The 17,354-nt window shown below is 35.5% G+C and overlaps 1 protein-coding gene and 1 non-coding gene across 2 annotated transcripts; both read right to left on the reverse strand.

The window, feature by feature from the left end:
- Positions 1-1,865: 1,865 nt before the first annotated feature.
- On the reverse strand, positions 1,866-12,820 carry LOC131849886 (protein Cep89 homolog). Its single transcript, XM_059200027.1, has 13 exons — positions 12,416-12,820; positions 11,384-11,624; positions 10,656-10,831; positions 9,930-10,167; positions 9,183-9,324; positions 8,738-8,880; positions 8,178-8,279; positions 7,220-7,513; positions 6,500-6,659; positions 4,995-5,162; positions 4,239-4,395; positions 3,233-3,420; positions 1,866-2,813 (listed from the first exon to the last, which is right to left on the reverse strand). Exons 1-13 carry the CDS (start codon positions 12,446-12,448, stop codon positions 2,651-2,653), a joined length of 2,205 nt encoding a protein of 734 aa, XP_059056010.1. The 5' UTR covers positions 12,449-12,820; the 3' UTR covers positions 1,866-2,650.
- Positions 12,821-16,337: 3,517 nt separating this feature from the next.
- Positions 16,338-16,439, reverse strand: LOC131849898 (U6 spliceosomal RNA). The gene has a single exon (XR_009357810.1). It is a non-coding gene; the product is annotated as a U6 spliceosomal RNA (small nuclear RNA).
- Between the last annotated feature and the right edge of the window lie 915 nt (positions 16,440-17,354).

Raw genomic sequence — 17,354 nt, forward strand, 5'->3', positions numbered from 1 at the left:
GAAAAAGGGCGAGCACATTAGAACTATATAGGTTGCAATACAAGTCTAAGCACCTGAGAATTGCCTAAAACCCCTCAACAAAAAAAGGAATTGTTCAGTTATATCGGTTTTTAAAGTGTAGATGACAAACGAGTTTGCGTCATAGTTGGTCCGACGAGCATACTGAAAAATCTGCCCTAATTTTGTTACTCACGTGGCGACCTAAGATGTAATCCAGGGCGCTCCCCACCACTGCGCCGATAAGGTGTGATATCTGATGGTAAGCGCTAGCGGTCGCTTATATACATAAATAACTATATTCATAATCAGTAGAAGATGGCCACCCCAAATAATTGAATAAAGGCAAATTTTTGTCACCTAGATTTGAACTGACAACCTTAATGTACACAAAAATCTAGGTAATAAACCACTAGCATAAAGCAAGATGCTGGGCAGCTGAATTAGAAGAGATAGAGGAGTACATTTGTCAGACAACAGTAAACAAAGCTATCTCGATAGAATTGTGTTTGTTTGATTAATTTAATTTATATTGTCTAAACAATAATTAGGAAATATCTTCTGTTATATGATCTTAAAAACATATCCAAGGGTTTCCTTATCAGCATAATTTCAGTATTATTTGTTAATGTATAACCTCTACATAAATTATGTTTCAGATGTCAATACAAATTAAGACTTTATTAATATTAATTTAAAGTTCTTTTTAGGCATACATAACATACTTTTTTTATAGGTATCATTATGTTTTTAACCTACATTTTGAGATATTGTCAGGTGAATAGCAAACAAAGTATAGCATAGCTCATGAGAAACGCTACCGGATGATAAGTTAAAAAGTGTGGTATAACAAATAAAGAAATAATCATCATTTTCATGTATTATACAATAATCTAGGTAATTTTTCCATTTAGAATGGCAAGCCTATAAAAAAAATAACAACATATTCCTCTAATGGATACTTCTACTTCAGTTATTTCAGCCGCCAAACAGCTTGCTTCATAAGCTGTGTTTCAGTTGAAAGATGAGAAAAGGCAGTGAAATTACAAGATAAACATATATATATACAAGCGACCATCACCACTTACCGTCAGGTGATTGGTCATATTATTGCCCATTCCATATAAATTAAAAACATTAGACATTATATTAATACGAGACCTAGACCTCAGTGGTCTAGCGGTGTAACACACCGCCCTACCATGGTCATGGCCTCGATTCCTCGAAAAACGAACATTTGTATTCATGAGTATGATTGTTAGTTTTGTGAGTTTGGGTGGTTTCTATGATATACATCATATATATATTTAAGTATTTCTATCAATTATTACCTATAACACAAGCTCTGCTTAGCTTGGGACTAGATGGCGCTGTGTGAATTTTCTAGGGTTATTATTATTCTATGAATGAAATGATGTTTATTACATTACAACTTATTTCAGGTAACTTTTCAAATAAATACACTACAAACGATATCATTGTTTTATTTCAACTCGTCTCTCTAGAACATACTCTATAACATACATAATTATTGAATAACAACTTATTATTACAACCTATATAACCACGATAGCTCTGTGGCTGTGGACTAGAATTGGCGGTTCGAATATGAACACAATAATTATATTTTACATATGTATTTATAATTTCTGTTTTTATATTTGACGACCCAATAATATCTTATTTCGGAATAAATATTTTCATATATTAAATCAGCCATCATAAATTTCGTGACGCCGATTAGTCAGTAGTTTTACCCTCCAACCCTTTTAATATATATATAATAGAATAATTAACACGATGGAGTTTGTAATTGTAAATGTTTTTATATTTTGTCTACATTAATTAAATTCATACATGGGTATAATTCCATTGCCTAATCTGCATCCTACAACCGAAACAGCTTACAAAGATGCTTCAAACCTGAAATTTGAAGACTGAGGACTTTTTACAGTCTATCCCAATATAATATATTCTACTCATGTATCATGCACTAGTCCTACCAATAGGCCAATCTAATGACAAGAACATCTAATAAAATTGTTACAAAAGACATCTATAATGTGTAAATCTTACATGATCTTTACATATCTATACTAGTATTATAAAGAGGTATTGTTTGTACGTTTGGATATTCCGGGTAATCTCCGGTACTACAGATTCGATTATGAAAATTCGTTTGTTGAGGTAGGCTCTATAACATCACGCTACCATCAATATAAACGGAGCAATGGTGAAAAATGTTGCAGAAAACGGGAAAAATATCACGCAGGCGTTGCGTGCGATCGTTTAGTTATAATAAAATCGTGACAAGGTCACAACTGTATATTTGTCTGTTTATAATTTTATTTTTATTTATAATGCTTTATTGCAATAATGTTAAAAGTAGAAACATTGAAAAATATAATAATAGATTAATGAAAGATGAAGGTACAAAAAGTACATTTTGCCTGTTATGGTTTCATTAGAGGACGGAATTTCGCTTTGATTTACTTACAATTAAATAATCCCTAATTGAAATCGCTCTTTTCCATTGTTAATTTGATCAATATCAGTACAACTATGTCGTATCTACTTGACAATATTAGTCGAAGGCAGTGAATAATATAAAATTCATCTACTTCTAACTTTTGTAAATAATATCGATTGAACTCTATAATCTCTTTCTTCTGTCTTCTTTTTCTTGGAAGTAACCTCCAGGTCCCGGTACCAGTTTGACGCCAGACTTTGTCTCCTTTCTCTCTTCACGAGACGTGGATTGATCTGATCCATCTGAGACTATACCTTGGAGTCGACTCGTGTTAGTTTGGCTGAGTCTGGAAATACAAGATTTTATAAATAGTTTTAACAGGAGGTTTTAGTAAATAGGGCCGGGAATCAGTGATGTTACATACATATTTGGTGCAACGTATTGTCTACTTGTTTACGTCTTGAGTTAAATAATTATAATATTAATAAATCTAACATTCATTAGTAGTCTAGCGATTTAAGCAGCTTCACTTTACGAAAGTCACTGGCTCGATTCCTGTACAACATAAAAAAAATTCTAGAAGTTTTTATTACTCTGGGTTGCTTACAATAAGAATGTATTTAAGTATGTCTGTCAATTGTCACTAGACAAATACTATAGGTTCTAACCCACAAACTTAGCTTAGTTTGCAACTAGATGGCGCTGTGTAAGTTAATCTGTGGGACCTATAAAGTAGAATTAATCCTGTACGTGTGTTACACTAACCGGACCTCCTCAATATCAGCCACCTTGTCGATGAGGCTCTTGATGATGCCCTCCTTGTGCTCCAAGGCCAGCGAAGCTCGCTCCAGCTCCCGGCGGTACTCCGATTGTGCGAGGGCAGCGCGACGCTCCTGCTCTACTATACGACGCTCAAGTTCTTCTAATGATGTGTACGCGCGAGACTTTACTACCTATTAAGAAAGAAATGAAAATAGTCTTTATTTAAATAACTTTCAAGTAGGTGTTGGTGTGTCCCTTTAGGGTTTAGGCTTCAAATAATAAAGTCGAGAGACAGAATAGAAGTGTATATTTAATTGAAATATTCTGGTCTTTTATACAAAGTTACAGATGTTATGCGTACACGCATCGCTGCTGGTAACGACAGTGTGCTGGTCGCAGCGTTGCTAACAGTACTTTCGACACATGCCATCTTTAGTCCTTGTTCTTACTCGCACGGCACGTGTTTAAAACTTAATATTTATTTATACTCTTTATTGCACCAAATACAGAAAATAACTAAAATAGTAAATAACTGTTACAAAAGGCGATCTTATCACTAAACAATTTCTTCCAGACTCCCTTGTGTGATAGAGACAGTAAAGATAAGAAAACGGTAATAGTGGTAAAAATTCTAGAATAGTATTGTTTCATGCGACCGCTTATTAAAAGTGTAGATTATCCAATAAAAATGCATGTAAAATATGAGTGGTGGCGAGGATTTTGAGATTCTAACAAACTTCGTGCTCACCCATCTTCTCTAGACAACTGATAGAAATACTTAAATACTTTTTTGTGAATGGATACATAATATATTATATTTATTTATAACTCTAGTACATATATAAAATACCAGGTCAATGCAAACAATTATACTCAATAATACAAATGTTTGTATTGTGCGAGGAATCGAATGAATAGCGATCATCAGAAGCAAGACGGTGTAGCAAATCGCTACACCACAGAGGCCAACATATTATACATAAAATGACAGATATAATAAACAACAGACCTTTATTTCATGTTTGATCCTTTCCAGCGCATCAAGCGCTAACCGTAACGGTTCGTTAGCAGTACGAGATTTCCGCGCGCTGCGGCGAACTCGCGTCGCTCGTGCGGTCGCCGTTTTAACGCGCTGTCGAAATATTACAGCTGCTTTACGGTATAACCTAAGGAGAAGAAGATATAGACAAATTAATTTAAACACTTTTCATTTACAGCAGTAGTGCTATACATATAGTAACTAAAATTGGAATAAACCAGTTTGCGCAAGACAACACGTGTATCACACTTACACATTACTCGCTTGTAGGTAGCGTCAGAATGTACACGCTTTCTTGTTTTTGTCGTAATAAAATAATAAAGTTTATCATTTTACTAGCTGACCTGCGCGGTACTTCGTCGGCATAACGCTTATCAATATATATCGCCCAAATTACATAATAGCTTTTTAAATTATAGCCTATGTGTTATTCTGGTGTAAAGCTATGTTACTGTAAAGTTTCATCAAAATCCGTTCAGTAGTTTTTGTGTGAAAGAGTAAAAAACATCAATTCATACTCACAAACTTTCGCATTTTTAATATTAGTACGATTATATGTAAAGATAAAGATTTCTCAGGTAAGCAAACGACACTAATAATCCCTATACACTAATAATCAACGAATAATCCCTTTCCGAGTAAGCAGTTTCTTACTGCTTGTTTCCTACTGTTTATTATTCGTCAAGACTGATAAATAAATACTTTATTTAAGTTTCAATACGTCACCTAACATTTTTCAATGCCGCTCTTAATTCCTCTTTAACAGCTTCATGGTCCTGACAGATCTTGTTGTACTTATCTTCTAGAACCTTCAGTTGCTCTTGCAGCTTGGCAGTATGTTCTGTCTTACGCTCCGTTTCCATGCTGTACTGGTGTTTTAGTTCTTCTAGAAGTCTGAATGGTTTAAATTATTTTTTGAGAACTCTTTAAATTAAAACAATATTAAGTATATTAAGATGAACTATGTACTAATTCAACATAGGGAAGTAATGGGATTATCTTTGCGACTAAAAATCATAAAAAAAGACAATTATAAAGATTGATAATGATAAAAATGAAGAAAAAAATTTGCACTCTATGTATATTATGTATGTGTAGAAAAAAATATATAAATTAAAATAAGTAACACAAGCTTTGCATTGTTTTGCGAGAAGATGGCGCCTGATCTCCTGGGAAAAAGAATATACAGGTGTTTATTATTATTTCTTATGATTAAACTAGTTTCTTTTAGATGATAATAGCATGGTGCATCTGACTGCGTTAAACGGTTTACACTGAAGGGGCATCAGTGGATGATGATGATAAGAGAAACATGATATCAGGTCAGTTAGAATGAAAGGGGTTATCAGTCCAAATCACTAACAATCCCTTTCCCCCTCGATTGTGCTAGTTACCTCTTGCAGTGGTCGAGTCTCCTCTCGTGCAGGTCGGCCGGCACGGTGCGGGCGCGCTGCACTGCGAGCGTCGTATGCTACTAGTTACCTCTTGCAGTGGTCGAGTCTCCTCTCGTGCGGGGCGGGCGCGCTTGCGAGCGTCGTATGCTACTAGTTACCTCTTGCAGTGGTCGTATGCTACTAGTTACCTCTCGTGCAGGTCGGCCGGCACGGTGCGGAGCTGCACTGCGAGCGTCAGTCGCTGCACTGCGAGCGTCGTATTAGTTACCTCTTAGTCTCCTCTCGTGCGTGGCCGGCAAATTTATCACCTCTTGAGTGGTGGTTTCATGACGTGGGATGAATCCATCATGGTACATTGCGGGCGCGCTAACAAACCTCTTGGGGTCGTATCAGTGCGGGCGCGCCAAATCACTAACAATCCTCTCGTGCAGGTCGGCCGGCACTGCGGGCGCGCTGCACTGCGAGCGTCGTATGCTACTAGTTACCTCTTGCAGTGGTCGAGTCTCCTCTCGTGCAGGTCGGCCGGCACGGTGCGGGCGCGCTGCACTGCGAGCGTCGTATGCTACTAGTTACCTCTTGCAGTGGTCGAGTCTCCTCTCGTGCAGGTCGGCCGGCACGGTGCGGGCGCGCTGCACTGCGAGCGTCGTATGCTACTAGTTACCTCTTGCAGTGGTCGAGTCTCCTCTCGTGCAGGTCGGCCGGCACGGTGCGGGCGCGCTGCACTGCGAGCGTCGTATGCTACTAGTTACCTCTTGCAGTGGTCGAGTCTCCTCTCGTGCAGGTCGGCCGGCACGGTGCGGGCGCGCTGCACTGCGAGCGTCGTATGCTACTAGTTACCTCTTGCAGTGGTCGAGTCTCCTCTCGTGCAGGTCGGCCGGCACGGTGCGGGCGCGCTGCACTGCGAGCGCCGCCAGTCGTCCGTCGGCCGCTTCCAGTGCACCGCGCGCTGCGAAGTACTCGCGGTGTACCGTCTCGTAGTCCCGCATCATCGCTGCCACTGTGCACATTCACTTTTATTATTTCACATCTTACTAATATTATAAATGCGAAAGTTTATGACTATGTTACACTTTCACGCAAAAACCACTCAACGGATTGACGAAATTACAGTATAATAATAATATACCTTCTACGTCAGAATAATACAGGCTATAATTTAAAAAGATATTATGTAAATTGATGTCTCTTAGGGTCAGATAGTATAACATAAAGAAAAACAGGTTTACATTACACTATTTCAGCCTCCAAGCTGCTTTTTTATAACACGACATTGCCAAACAATCATACGACCCATCGTAAACGGTTACCATAGTATATTGTAATCTTTACTTGCTTTGTAATCTGTGTTTCAATTAAAGGTGATATATACGGGATAATACGCCAGGCACGGTGCAATTTACTCCTCCGAAATGAAACGTTTACAAAATTATCATCAGAATTAATTCAAAATTACGTTTCTGATAATTATGAGAATGTGAATCTAGGCAGACGACTTTCAGTCTCCCTCTTTCCAAGTCCTTCATTTCAATATAGTTATAACTCTTTCTATACACTTACTTTTATCTTCATAGAGTTCGTACACTTCTTTCAATTTGGATTCAGCACGTTCTGCGCGCTCCACCAACGTAGCTTTCTCTATATCCACGGTTTCCCTCTCGACAACTATTTTTTTATAGTTCTGTCTTGTTTGCACTAACTCCTCTTCTAACACGCTTACTTTTTCACTCAACGTTTTGTTTTCGATGACAATTTGTTTTGATTTCTTGTTAATATTCTCGAATTGTTTCTCATAATCCAGTATAAGGGTATCTTTCTCTTGTAAATTCTCTTGGTAAGCGTCGAAGAGAGGCGCTGTGTAGCAGTAGGTGATTATTAAATACACATGGAATAAAGAAAATAAAATTATTTTTATCGATTGATACTAGACTTCTATGGAAACCAATATAATGACAGGCTAGCAAAGTTACAAGGAAATGTTTTGCATAAATGTTAAATAAGAAAGAAAATTAACAAAAAATATTATAAAAAGACAAGTTTTATAGTATATGTCATGTATATGTTCTATTGTCTACTACGGTAGACAGAAATATTGGAATGCAAAATGCCTTCTAAATTCTGTCAGACACTCTAATATATCGACAATTACACGATCGCAACCTACATCCGAGAAAAAACAGACGAAATATTGCTGTCACGTTCTATATCATGCATGAAGTTACGATAATATTATCTCCGCCTCCTGTTTAAGCTTTGTGTACTCCCCGATCAATACCCTGTACCATACGAATGTAAATCTAAATTAAGACAGCTTGGAAATATAGTCACACTCCTAATGATACTTCCAGACTGAAGATCGTATCGTCAAATAAGAGGTGACGTCCAGCCGCTCCTTATGGAGAACTCTTTCCGCGGGTTTCCAATACCACTCTCAGCACCATATTTTCGTCTGAGAAAACTGTAAAGGCCAACTACGACCATTAGTATAGATATTTCCTCATTAAAAACTGGCACTTACCGAGCGCCTGCGCACTTAGCAATCCAGACAAATCTACCACTCGTCCGGAGGTTTGCTCATCTAGTCCAGTTTTGCTTGAATGCGCTTCATCAGGAGCAGCTTCTGTAAAGAAGTAAATATTCCTTAATAACTTGAGGCTCTTTCTGTGGCTTCCTTAATGTGCCTCTTATCCTGTAATTTACTTGCCTAATCTACACGTTACATCCGAGACAAGGCTCACAAAGCAAGCTGCTTCCATCTGAAATAGGTGCCACTATATTCACAATAAGTATTCACGCAGAAAACTTTTCACAGTCTACGCTTTTATAATTTAGGGTTTATGACTCTTCCACTGTGTTGGGTATTCAGATTCAGCCAAGAAACTTGGCTGGTGTTCTTTTCAGAGAAATGTTGGACAACTTTATATGATTACCATTTTGTGCAAATACAAATATTAGAAAATCGTAAGTATAATATTACATCCTTATTTGTAAGTTTAGGGATCCAACCAAACCCAAAGCCAAATATAATTCTGTGAATGTGAAATAATATACCATTTACAATTCATTATGAATACATACCTTTATAGTTAAGACTAGCGGTGATCAGAGAATCGAACCCGTCGGGTCTCTCGCCAGGCTTGTATATATCTTTACCATCAGCATTCAACACCTGCACGTTGGCCCGTAATTTCTCTTGATAACGCGACAGCTGAACATTTAATCTGGTAAGTAAATTTTTATGTAGTATTCTTCAATTGATTGACGAAGAGGGTAGCAAGAGAAGAGGCGATTGTTAGTAATGGGGACGATAGACCTCCATTGCTAGCAATGCATCATATCAGATTGATCTCTATGAGGTTGGACAGATTTTTGCATAATTTTTCTTTGAAGCTCCGCCCCTACTGGTTATAGCGTGATATTATACAGCCTATGATACTCACAGATAACATAGTTTGCTATTTGTAATACCGAGAACATTAAAATTCAAAAAGGGACAAGAGATGCAGTAGATTATAATTCATACCTATATAAAACGTCCTTCAACGCCTGCATATCCTTTTGCAGTCTGGTGTTCTGCTCCCGCGCCTGGTTTAGTATGATCTGCCGACTGCTGCAACTCATGCACACCTCTACCAGGGGTATAGCGGTTGTAGATGCTGCATTCTCTGAAAACATGTTCAATAATACGTATAATTTACTAGCTAGCCCAGCGAATTACGTACCAGCTTACGATTACTGACATCAGCACCCTCCTGGAGGAAGCAGGTTGGTACCTCGGGTCCATACCTTCACCTCTGCATTAACTCCGGGAGCAAGATACAGCATTAAGAGCCTCTTATAGGCTCCTGCCTATAAGGACCCCTAAATTTTAGGTATATTAGACCGCCGTGGTATACTACTGCCACTTATAAACCGAAGTGTAAGAAGTCTGAATCTAACCAACGATAAAGAATGTACATACATAATTTTCAGTGTAGAGACAGCTGCTAAAGAATATTAAGAGTTTCAAATTTACTTCCGAGGTAGACTTTATACATACTAGACTTTATACCTTGTCTTGCCTATTTCGGTCACCAAACAGCTTGCTTTGTAGGATGTTGTTTAGTTAAAAGTGTGAGATAAGGCTGTGAAATTACAGACAACCTATGAGTACCATGTTTGTCAAGTGATGAAGTGATGCTGTTCATGGATATAATTAACAACTACCACTTACAATCAGGTGGGTGGTCATTTTGTTTGCCATTCTAATGACAGAAAAAAGTTCAAATACCTCTATCAGGAACCTCATACTGTTTCACTCTATTCTCTAATTCTCTACTCTTCTCTTCTAATGTATTGTTTCGTTCTCTTTCCTCCTTTATAACTTGCTTGCACTCTTCTATATACTTCACCAGTGTCTCATACTGTGACTTCAATTGGTCATTCTCTTCTGCAAACAATCTATTGTATTCTAGCACAGTTTTCAGCTTTTCTTTCAATTTACTTATTTGGGTGTCTCTTTCTGATATCTGTAATATTAGAATTATTTATTAAAATATTGTCAAACATAAAAAAAATTTGACAATGAAATGAGAACTAAAATGCAAGATGATTTCTATCTCAACCCTAATAATAACAAAGAAAAAATGTTGATCAAACAGCTTCATAAAATTGTAATTGTTTGTTAAGGTTCAGTTACAGTCAAAACTTGCAGTAACCAATAACGCAAATGGTAATTATCTCTTATATACATTAACATAACTCACTCAGAACATCATATGAAACCTGTGATACTACTCAAGCATTGTCTTCTAAAGAATGTGTACTAAGGACTAGTCTTGCCCTATAATAATATTACTGCTATTTATTTCAGTTGTCAAATTGAAAACACAGATTACATACCAAGTTGCTTAGCAGCAGAAATAGATAGAACAGAGATACCAAAATTGAGTACACAATGAAAGAGTATAAGGGTAAGAGAAGTATAAGGTGAAAGAAAGAGAAAGAAAACACAAACCTGTAAAACATTCTCCTCACATCTATCCATTAATGATGTAATTAGACTCTCATATTTCTTACTGAGTTTTCTCTTCTGTTCTCTCAGCAGTGACCTGTTTTCTTTACTCATTCTGGGTGATGAAACAGCTATAGCTTGGATGTTTCGTTTCCTTGGAGGTTTTGCAGGTTTTTCGCCTAGAATGGATATATCATATTTTACAGTTAACACTTATACTTATCACATTTTATCCTTGATGGTCTAGTGCCTTAGTACATCTTTTAATTCCGATGATCATTGGTTTAATTCTTTCCACTAGATAAACATTTGTATTTCTGTGTATGATTGTTTGTATTGTTTGATGATGTGCTTGTTTAAATTATATATTGTATATATTTATTTATGTCAGCTATCTTATCTACCCATATAACACAAGCTTTGCTCAGTAGGGATTAGAGAGTTAAAAGTTAGAAAAAGGCTATAATAATTTGTAAAGCACATACTTAAGGTACAGTAATGTATTTCATTTGATGATAATAAAATTGTATCCCTCTAAAAAGCTTTTACATATATGAAAAAAAAAGCATAGAACAATTTAAATGTGGTTATATATTAAGTTTATTTGAATAAACATATTTAACATAAAGCATTACATTATAGTTCATAAACCATTAGTATATAATCCTATTACATCCTATATATTAAATTCCTGTTATATGTATTAATATTAAAGGCAAAAAAATAAATACCTATGACATCTCTTGGATCCTCGTACATTGGATTGTCATCATGGAAGACTTTAGGCTCCTCTTGCTCCAACCTGGATTCAGTCCTCTTCATGACTGCGCTGAGTATGTCTCGTCGCATACTGGCACGTCTCTCTGGCAAGTTTATGTCAAATAACCTTTGATTCTGGGTGAAATTTCCAGAAAAGGTCAGTTTTGTGGGAGTACATTGAATGTTCTTAGAAACTTGTACATCATGTTGGCACTACAAAAAAATTATATATATTATAAAGGGACAGTATAGATTTGTATTATATTAACTCTAATTTTGATCTAAGTTACACACTATATACTCCATAAGGAATCAGTTTGACTTTGATAAAACTTGTTTGCATAATGCAAATGGAAAATAATTATTAAAGATTTTTCATAGAAAAATAATTTATTTAAACCCATAATACTAACAAAATAATAATGGACTATAAATAATTATTCATTTGAACAGATGTCTATCATCTAGAATAAACTCCTCGATAATAACATTGATAATGTATAATTTATTAAATATTAGGTGAAGTAATTTATGAAAGATTATGTGGCAGTATGATATTAAGTGGAAAGCTAAAGCTATATACTCATACATTGAAAAACACTATGGGCATGAATTATCAAATGATTCCCATAGTATATAATACTCACACAATGCCATTCTGGAAGACTAACATGGTATGTCTTGCATCCTGTAATTTCTCTACCATATCTCACATTAAACCGAAATACATCTAACAAAAAAAGCTGAGACACAGACACTTTTTAAAGTCTACTTCGGTAACATCAAGGCTATGTCCAGACTTAACCATTTAAGAACCAGCATTATATACTATAGCATATATCACTCTAAAATTAACACCAAACCGAAACATCTTACAATCCAATTGGCGCCTAAAAAAGTTGAGGCAAAAATACCCATGCTAAGTGTACTTAGTATTCTCTACTAATTGTAATAAATAAATACTTAAGTTACGTTTGTCTTATAACAGTTTTTAATTAAAACACCTTTGAACCTCGTAAATCGTAGTGGCCACTCATAGCTGAGGGCTGCGAGTCATCATTCACAACCAAATTAATATAATGTCTTTTTGCACATTTTTTTTATTTACAAAACGCACAAATGGTATAAAAGTAACAAAGGAAAGTTCCGTGACTGCCATATTTTAGGTCAAAACAATGGGAAGAATGTAGAAACTAGGTCAGTAGTCGTTCAATAATAATAACGAAGAGTTCCTTAACAAAATTATTGATAAAACTTTTTCGTACAATTTTTAAGTAATACACAAAGGAATATGCATTTTCTTTTCTCCTGATAAAGTGTATTTAATAAAAGAAACTTTTATATTGCTATTATAGAAAATATTATGAAATTTAAATTGAAAAATTAAAATGGGTAAACATAATAATTCAAATGAGTAATGTTAACCAAAATTTGATTTGACAGTTACGTTGCCATAGTAACCAACTACAGCCAGTAATACCAGTTATGAAAATCTAGATGTGTGAAATAATACCTACATCATCGACATGTATTCAAAACTGATGAAAGCTTATTAAACAAAGAAAATTACAGCAAAAACTTTAGCTCAAGAAAAACTGTGGCCTAAAATGAGAGATAAATAAAAACCTAACATCAAAAGTCTCTACAGTTTTACAAGATAATGTAATAAAAGAATGGCACATTTTGTATCATTCTTTATTTATAACATAAAGTCTTATATACAAAATTTATTGCTTTCTACAAGTTTACTGTTTTATCTACATTTCAAACAATGTTTTTGCTAGACAACATCAATATCTAAGAATTGAAACTACACAAAGCTAATCACGCTGTTAAAGTAATAAACAGTATCCGAAATATTGTAGATCATGTAAAACTGTATTAACATTACACATTAAGCTAGACCTCTTTTATGTAATGTTGTTACGAACAATTCCCAACTGTAACAAATCCTTCCTTCCTTCTGTATACTTTTTGAAAGTTATAAATGCAAGCCAAGATGGGATCCTTATAGCAACTGTGAAATAGTTCCTCAGTAATTACAGAATTGTAGATTATCTGTTCCAAATGGGAATGGTTTGTATATATGGTTATAACAGCTTTACATAATTAATCATCGGAATTCAAGCTAGAAAAAAATAATTTGTTGCATTTGTTATTATGTAATTACAATTTTTATATACGTAAATACTGTATTGGCTCGTGATGTATATATTACGTAATCTTATTTAGAATTTAAATATTGCACTCGAAAAAGGCAAGCAGAATTTGTTTTCATACCATGGTAACATTATATTTTTCCCATGTGACCTTTTATCATTCATGTTATCATCAATCTCCCTCTTGTTTGATATTTTATCTATTTGCATATGTAGATGGCGGTACTAGTCCCAAAACATAGCACTCTGCAACTTATTTCAATTTATAACTAATGCCACAGAATTTGAATAGAGATGCTGTCATTTCTAATCGGTCGGATTATGTTATTGCGAGCATGCGCTTAAACAGCTGAGCGACGATAGCGGCATATTGCGGTTCCTTTCTGAACTAAACAGTCGCATCATGTCTGCCCGCTAGTTAGGTATATGACGCTCGGCTTATATAAATAACCTCCAAATACTTTGTTGTCGGCTTGTTCTCTTGATTTGAAATTCTTATTTAACATATTTAGTGATTGCTATTATCATTTCTTTATTATTAAAGTAATGAGAGTATAATTTAATAGTGAAAAACCTTTTGTGTGGGATATCGTACTTGCTGTATTGTCGTTCGTAGTGTATCGATTTCCATTTGAGATTTTACAATGAGTGTAACGTTTTGTTTACTTTTCATGAACAACATTATCTAAGATTATGTACATGATGTGTGATATTCTAGTGTGCTAGTGTAGTGCTGTGATATTGATTCAAGTATGTACGAAGGTACGCGCGAGACTTCGCGTTTTGGATGACAGAAACATGGAATTTGAAAATGATTTCAGCTTGAAGGAATGGGCAAAGCACAAACCTTTGTCCATTCTGCAGCTGGATCCCGCAGACCGTGCCGTCTTGAGAATAGCAGGTTGGTAATTCATCAAAACATATGCTACATAATCGAGCTAATGATAAAATTGCCTATAATAGGTAGGTATTTTTTAGTCCATATTACTGACTTACCTAGTTACATACATAATTTTTTTAATCATGCATGTTATCGCGTAATACGATAGCGATGCTTTTAACCTATATTCCCAGTACTGATAAATATTTGAGAAAACACTTTACTCAACGTATTATACCTAGATTTCACGCAGAGTTACCAGCATTATTTTTTCTCGTAATTACGGCTTCGTGTATATTTTCACTTTCGTTCGATAGTTCAGCGTAACGATTGTTTGAATTTTCGTACCCGCTCGTTCGTATTTTGCTCGAACGTTTTTTTTTCTTTTTACTGCAACCAAGGCTGGCATTACCGAGAGGCAGTGTAGTCGCTGAGTTCATTGGTGTTGTCTGTAATTTCCTTCCAGTTGTGTTGATAGGTAGGTACATAAATATTATCAATAAGCAAGCAAGAAAGGTCTATACGAGCTTTTCCATGAAACTTGCGCTAGTAGTATTATTACTATCATAGTCATAGTAGATAATTTATTTCTCTAGTAGAAACGCAATAATGGTACACACTTGTATCTAATAAGTAAAACTAGAGATAACCACTTAAGTGACTCATAAATGGGTTTACCTAAATTGTGTAAACATGGAATATGGACTCATAAAAACTTCTATTTATGCTTTACAAAATTATAATTTATGAATTCCTGCCTAATTAGGTATTTGTTAACGATAGATTTTTCTGCCGCTCTAATAATTTGACCAATTCCAACAACAGTATTCAGGAAGTCTGAAAACATTATTAGCAATGGGAGCTAATGTTTAATTGCCAGCACTCTGTCAGATCGGCTAATATGCGGTTTCTTCTAGAAACCATCGTTGTTAATTTCTGGTAAATACGACACGATAGAGTAACTGAGCTGACATCATTCTGATCCTATAGAATAAATGCGTGGTGAATAAAGTTTAGCTAAAATATCTGAGACAGAGGTACAACGTAGGCTTTGTACACTGTTGACTTTGTAAAGTCAGAGGTCTCAGTATATTTATTGACCACATCATCGTCAATAAATCTTATGAATTCTGTGTTATAAGACATATCGCAGAAGGAGGATTATTTGTAAAGATACGCAGAAGACCTTTGAGAAAGTCGTCTGAGATAGGATTCAGAAAAAGTTGATTCCGTGGGTACCTCAGTTTTACCTATTTCGGGCCCCAAGCACCTTGGTTTGTGAGCTGTATGAGAAAAAACAGTGATATCACCGCAAAAGAGGTATGACGTCTTAGTCTTCTAGAATAGCAACGCCTGAGTGGTCACTTGATAACGTGATGTCCGTAGCTCCTGTTCGTGTAAATAGACCACACTTACCATTTACCATCAGGCTGTCTGTGCAAATGTTTGCCATTCCAATTACATAAAAAACAGTAATTGTACGGAATCTTCTTGCAACTCATCCGATAATTGTTTTTATTACAAAATTGAATCAATCTATAATCTGTTTGAAATAGTTTCACGCCTCAGCATGCATGGCATGGATATTGCATGAGTGTCACAAAAACGGATAGTTTTTATCGTCTTATCGTGTCGTCGCACTCAATCGTATTTGTTTTAGAAGAGAAAGGGTTAGTGAGCGTTTCGTTTTCACGCAAAAACAAATGAAGCATAAATTGTATGATATCTGATCTTTTTAATGGATTATAATGGATTAGTGCATCTACCTTTTTTTTTTACTTGGAGAAAATCGCACATAGAAACCCCGGGGGAGGCAAGCGGGTACAGTAAGACTCCTACTCACTAAAATCACCAAGGTTTCTCGACGAAGTTTCTATTACCGGAGTTACGGGATCGCAACGCATCACGAATTTGCGTGTTATCATTGCGCAAAGGTCATGCTAATCTTCTCTGTATCATTCCAATTTTATGTACTGCCTAAGCAAGTACGGTGAATATACCTGTGTATGTGGTATACACTGACGTTGCACCAGTAGAGAATAGTGAGTATGAAGTTTGTCCAGGAGTTTACCACAAATATTTCTAGAGGGCAAAATCGTTTACAAAAAAACTCTTATTTTTAACTACTTAATAGTTATTAAATATATAGATAGATAAAATATGACAGATAAACTTACTAATATATAGCACAGGAACTACTTATTTATATGTCCTGGAAATATTAACTTGATTAGCTTTTAAAAATACTCTAAACAACACTGTTTTCAACCAACTTTTATGAAGTTGAGAGAAAGACGAGATGTTCAATTTACTATATTGCATTACTAGCATTGGCCGCGGTTTCACTCGCGTAAAATTTATAGCCTGTGTTATGTCTAATGTATAAGCTATATCCGTAAAGTTTTATCAAAATCCATTCAGTAGTTTTTGCTTAAAAGAGTAACAAACATCTATCCATACTCACAATCTTTCGCGTTTATAATATTAATATAATATTCTAGAAAAAATTAGACTTTTTTAAATAGCCTAATTAAGTCTGCATCGAATTTGATAATTTATTTTTATAGTAGATCCCACACAAGACAGATAGCTGACTGACCTCATAACAGAAATAAATGTAAGATAAGAACTGAACGAAGACGTTGTCCACTGATCATTCGATCGACATAATAATAATACAGTCGAACACTTTAAAGAACCCCTTCTTTAAAGTGGATGTGGTTGAACGTGAGAATGGCATAATTTACCCGTCTGCGTTAATGGTATCCACTGGCGAATCATTAGTGGAGAATGAAGGATGACCATGAAGTTCATCGTGGTAAGGTTCATCGAAGGTCATCGTGGGGAATTCGTCTAGAATTTACCGCGATGTTTTCTAAGAGGGGCCGTGTAAAGGGCTACCTA

This window comes from Achroia grisella, unplaced genomic scaffold, assembly GCF_030625045.1.
Source record: "Achroia grisella isolate CSIRO2021 unplaced genomic scaffold, CSIRO_AGI_Agris_v1 utg660, whole genome shotgun sequence".
Lineage (NCBI taxonomy): Eukaryota > Metazoa > Arthropoda > Insecta > Lepidoptera > Pyralidae > Achroia > Achroia grisella.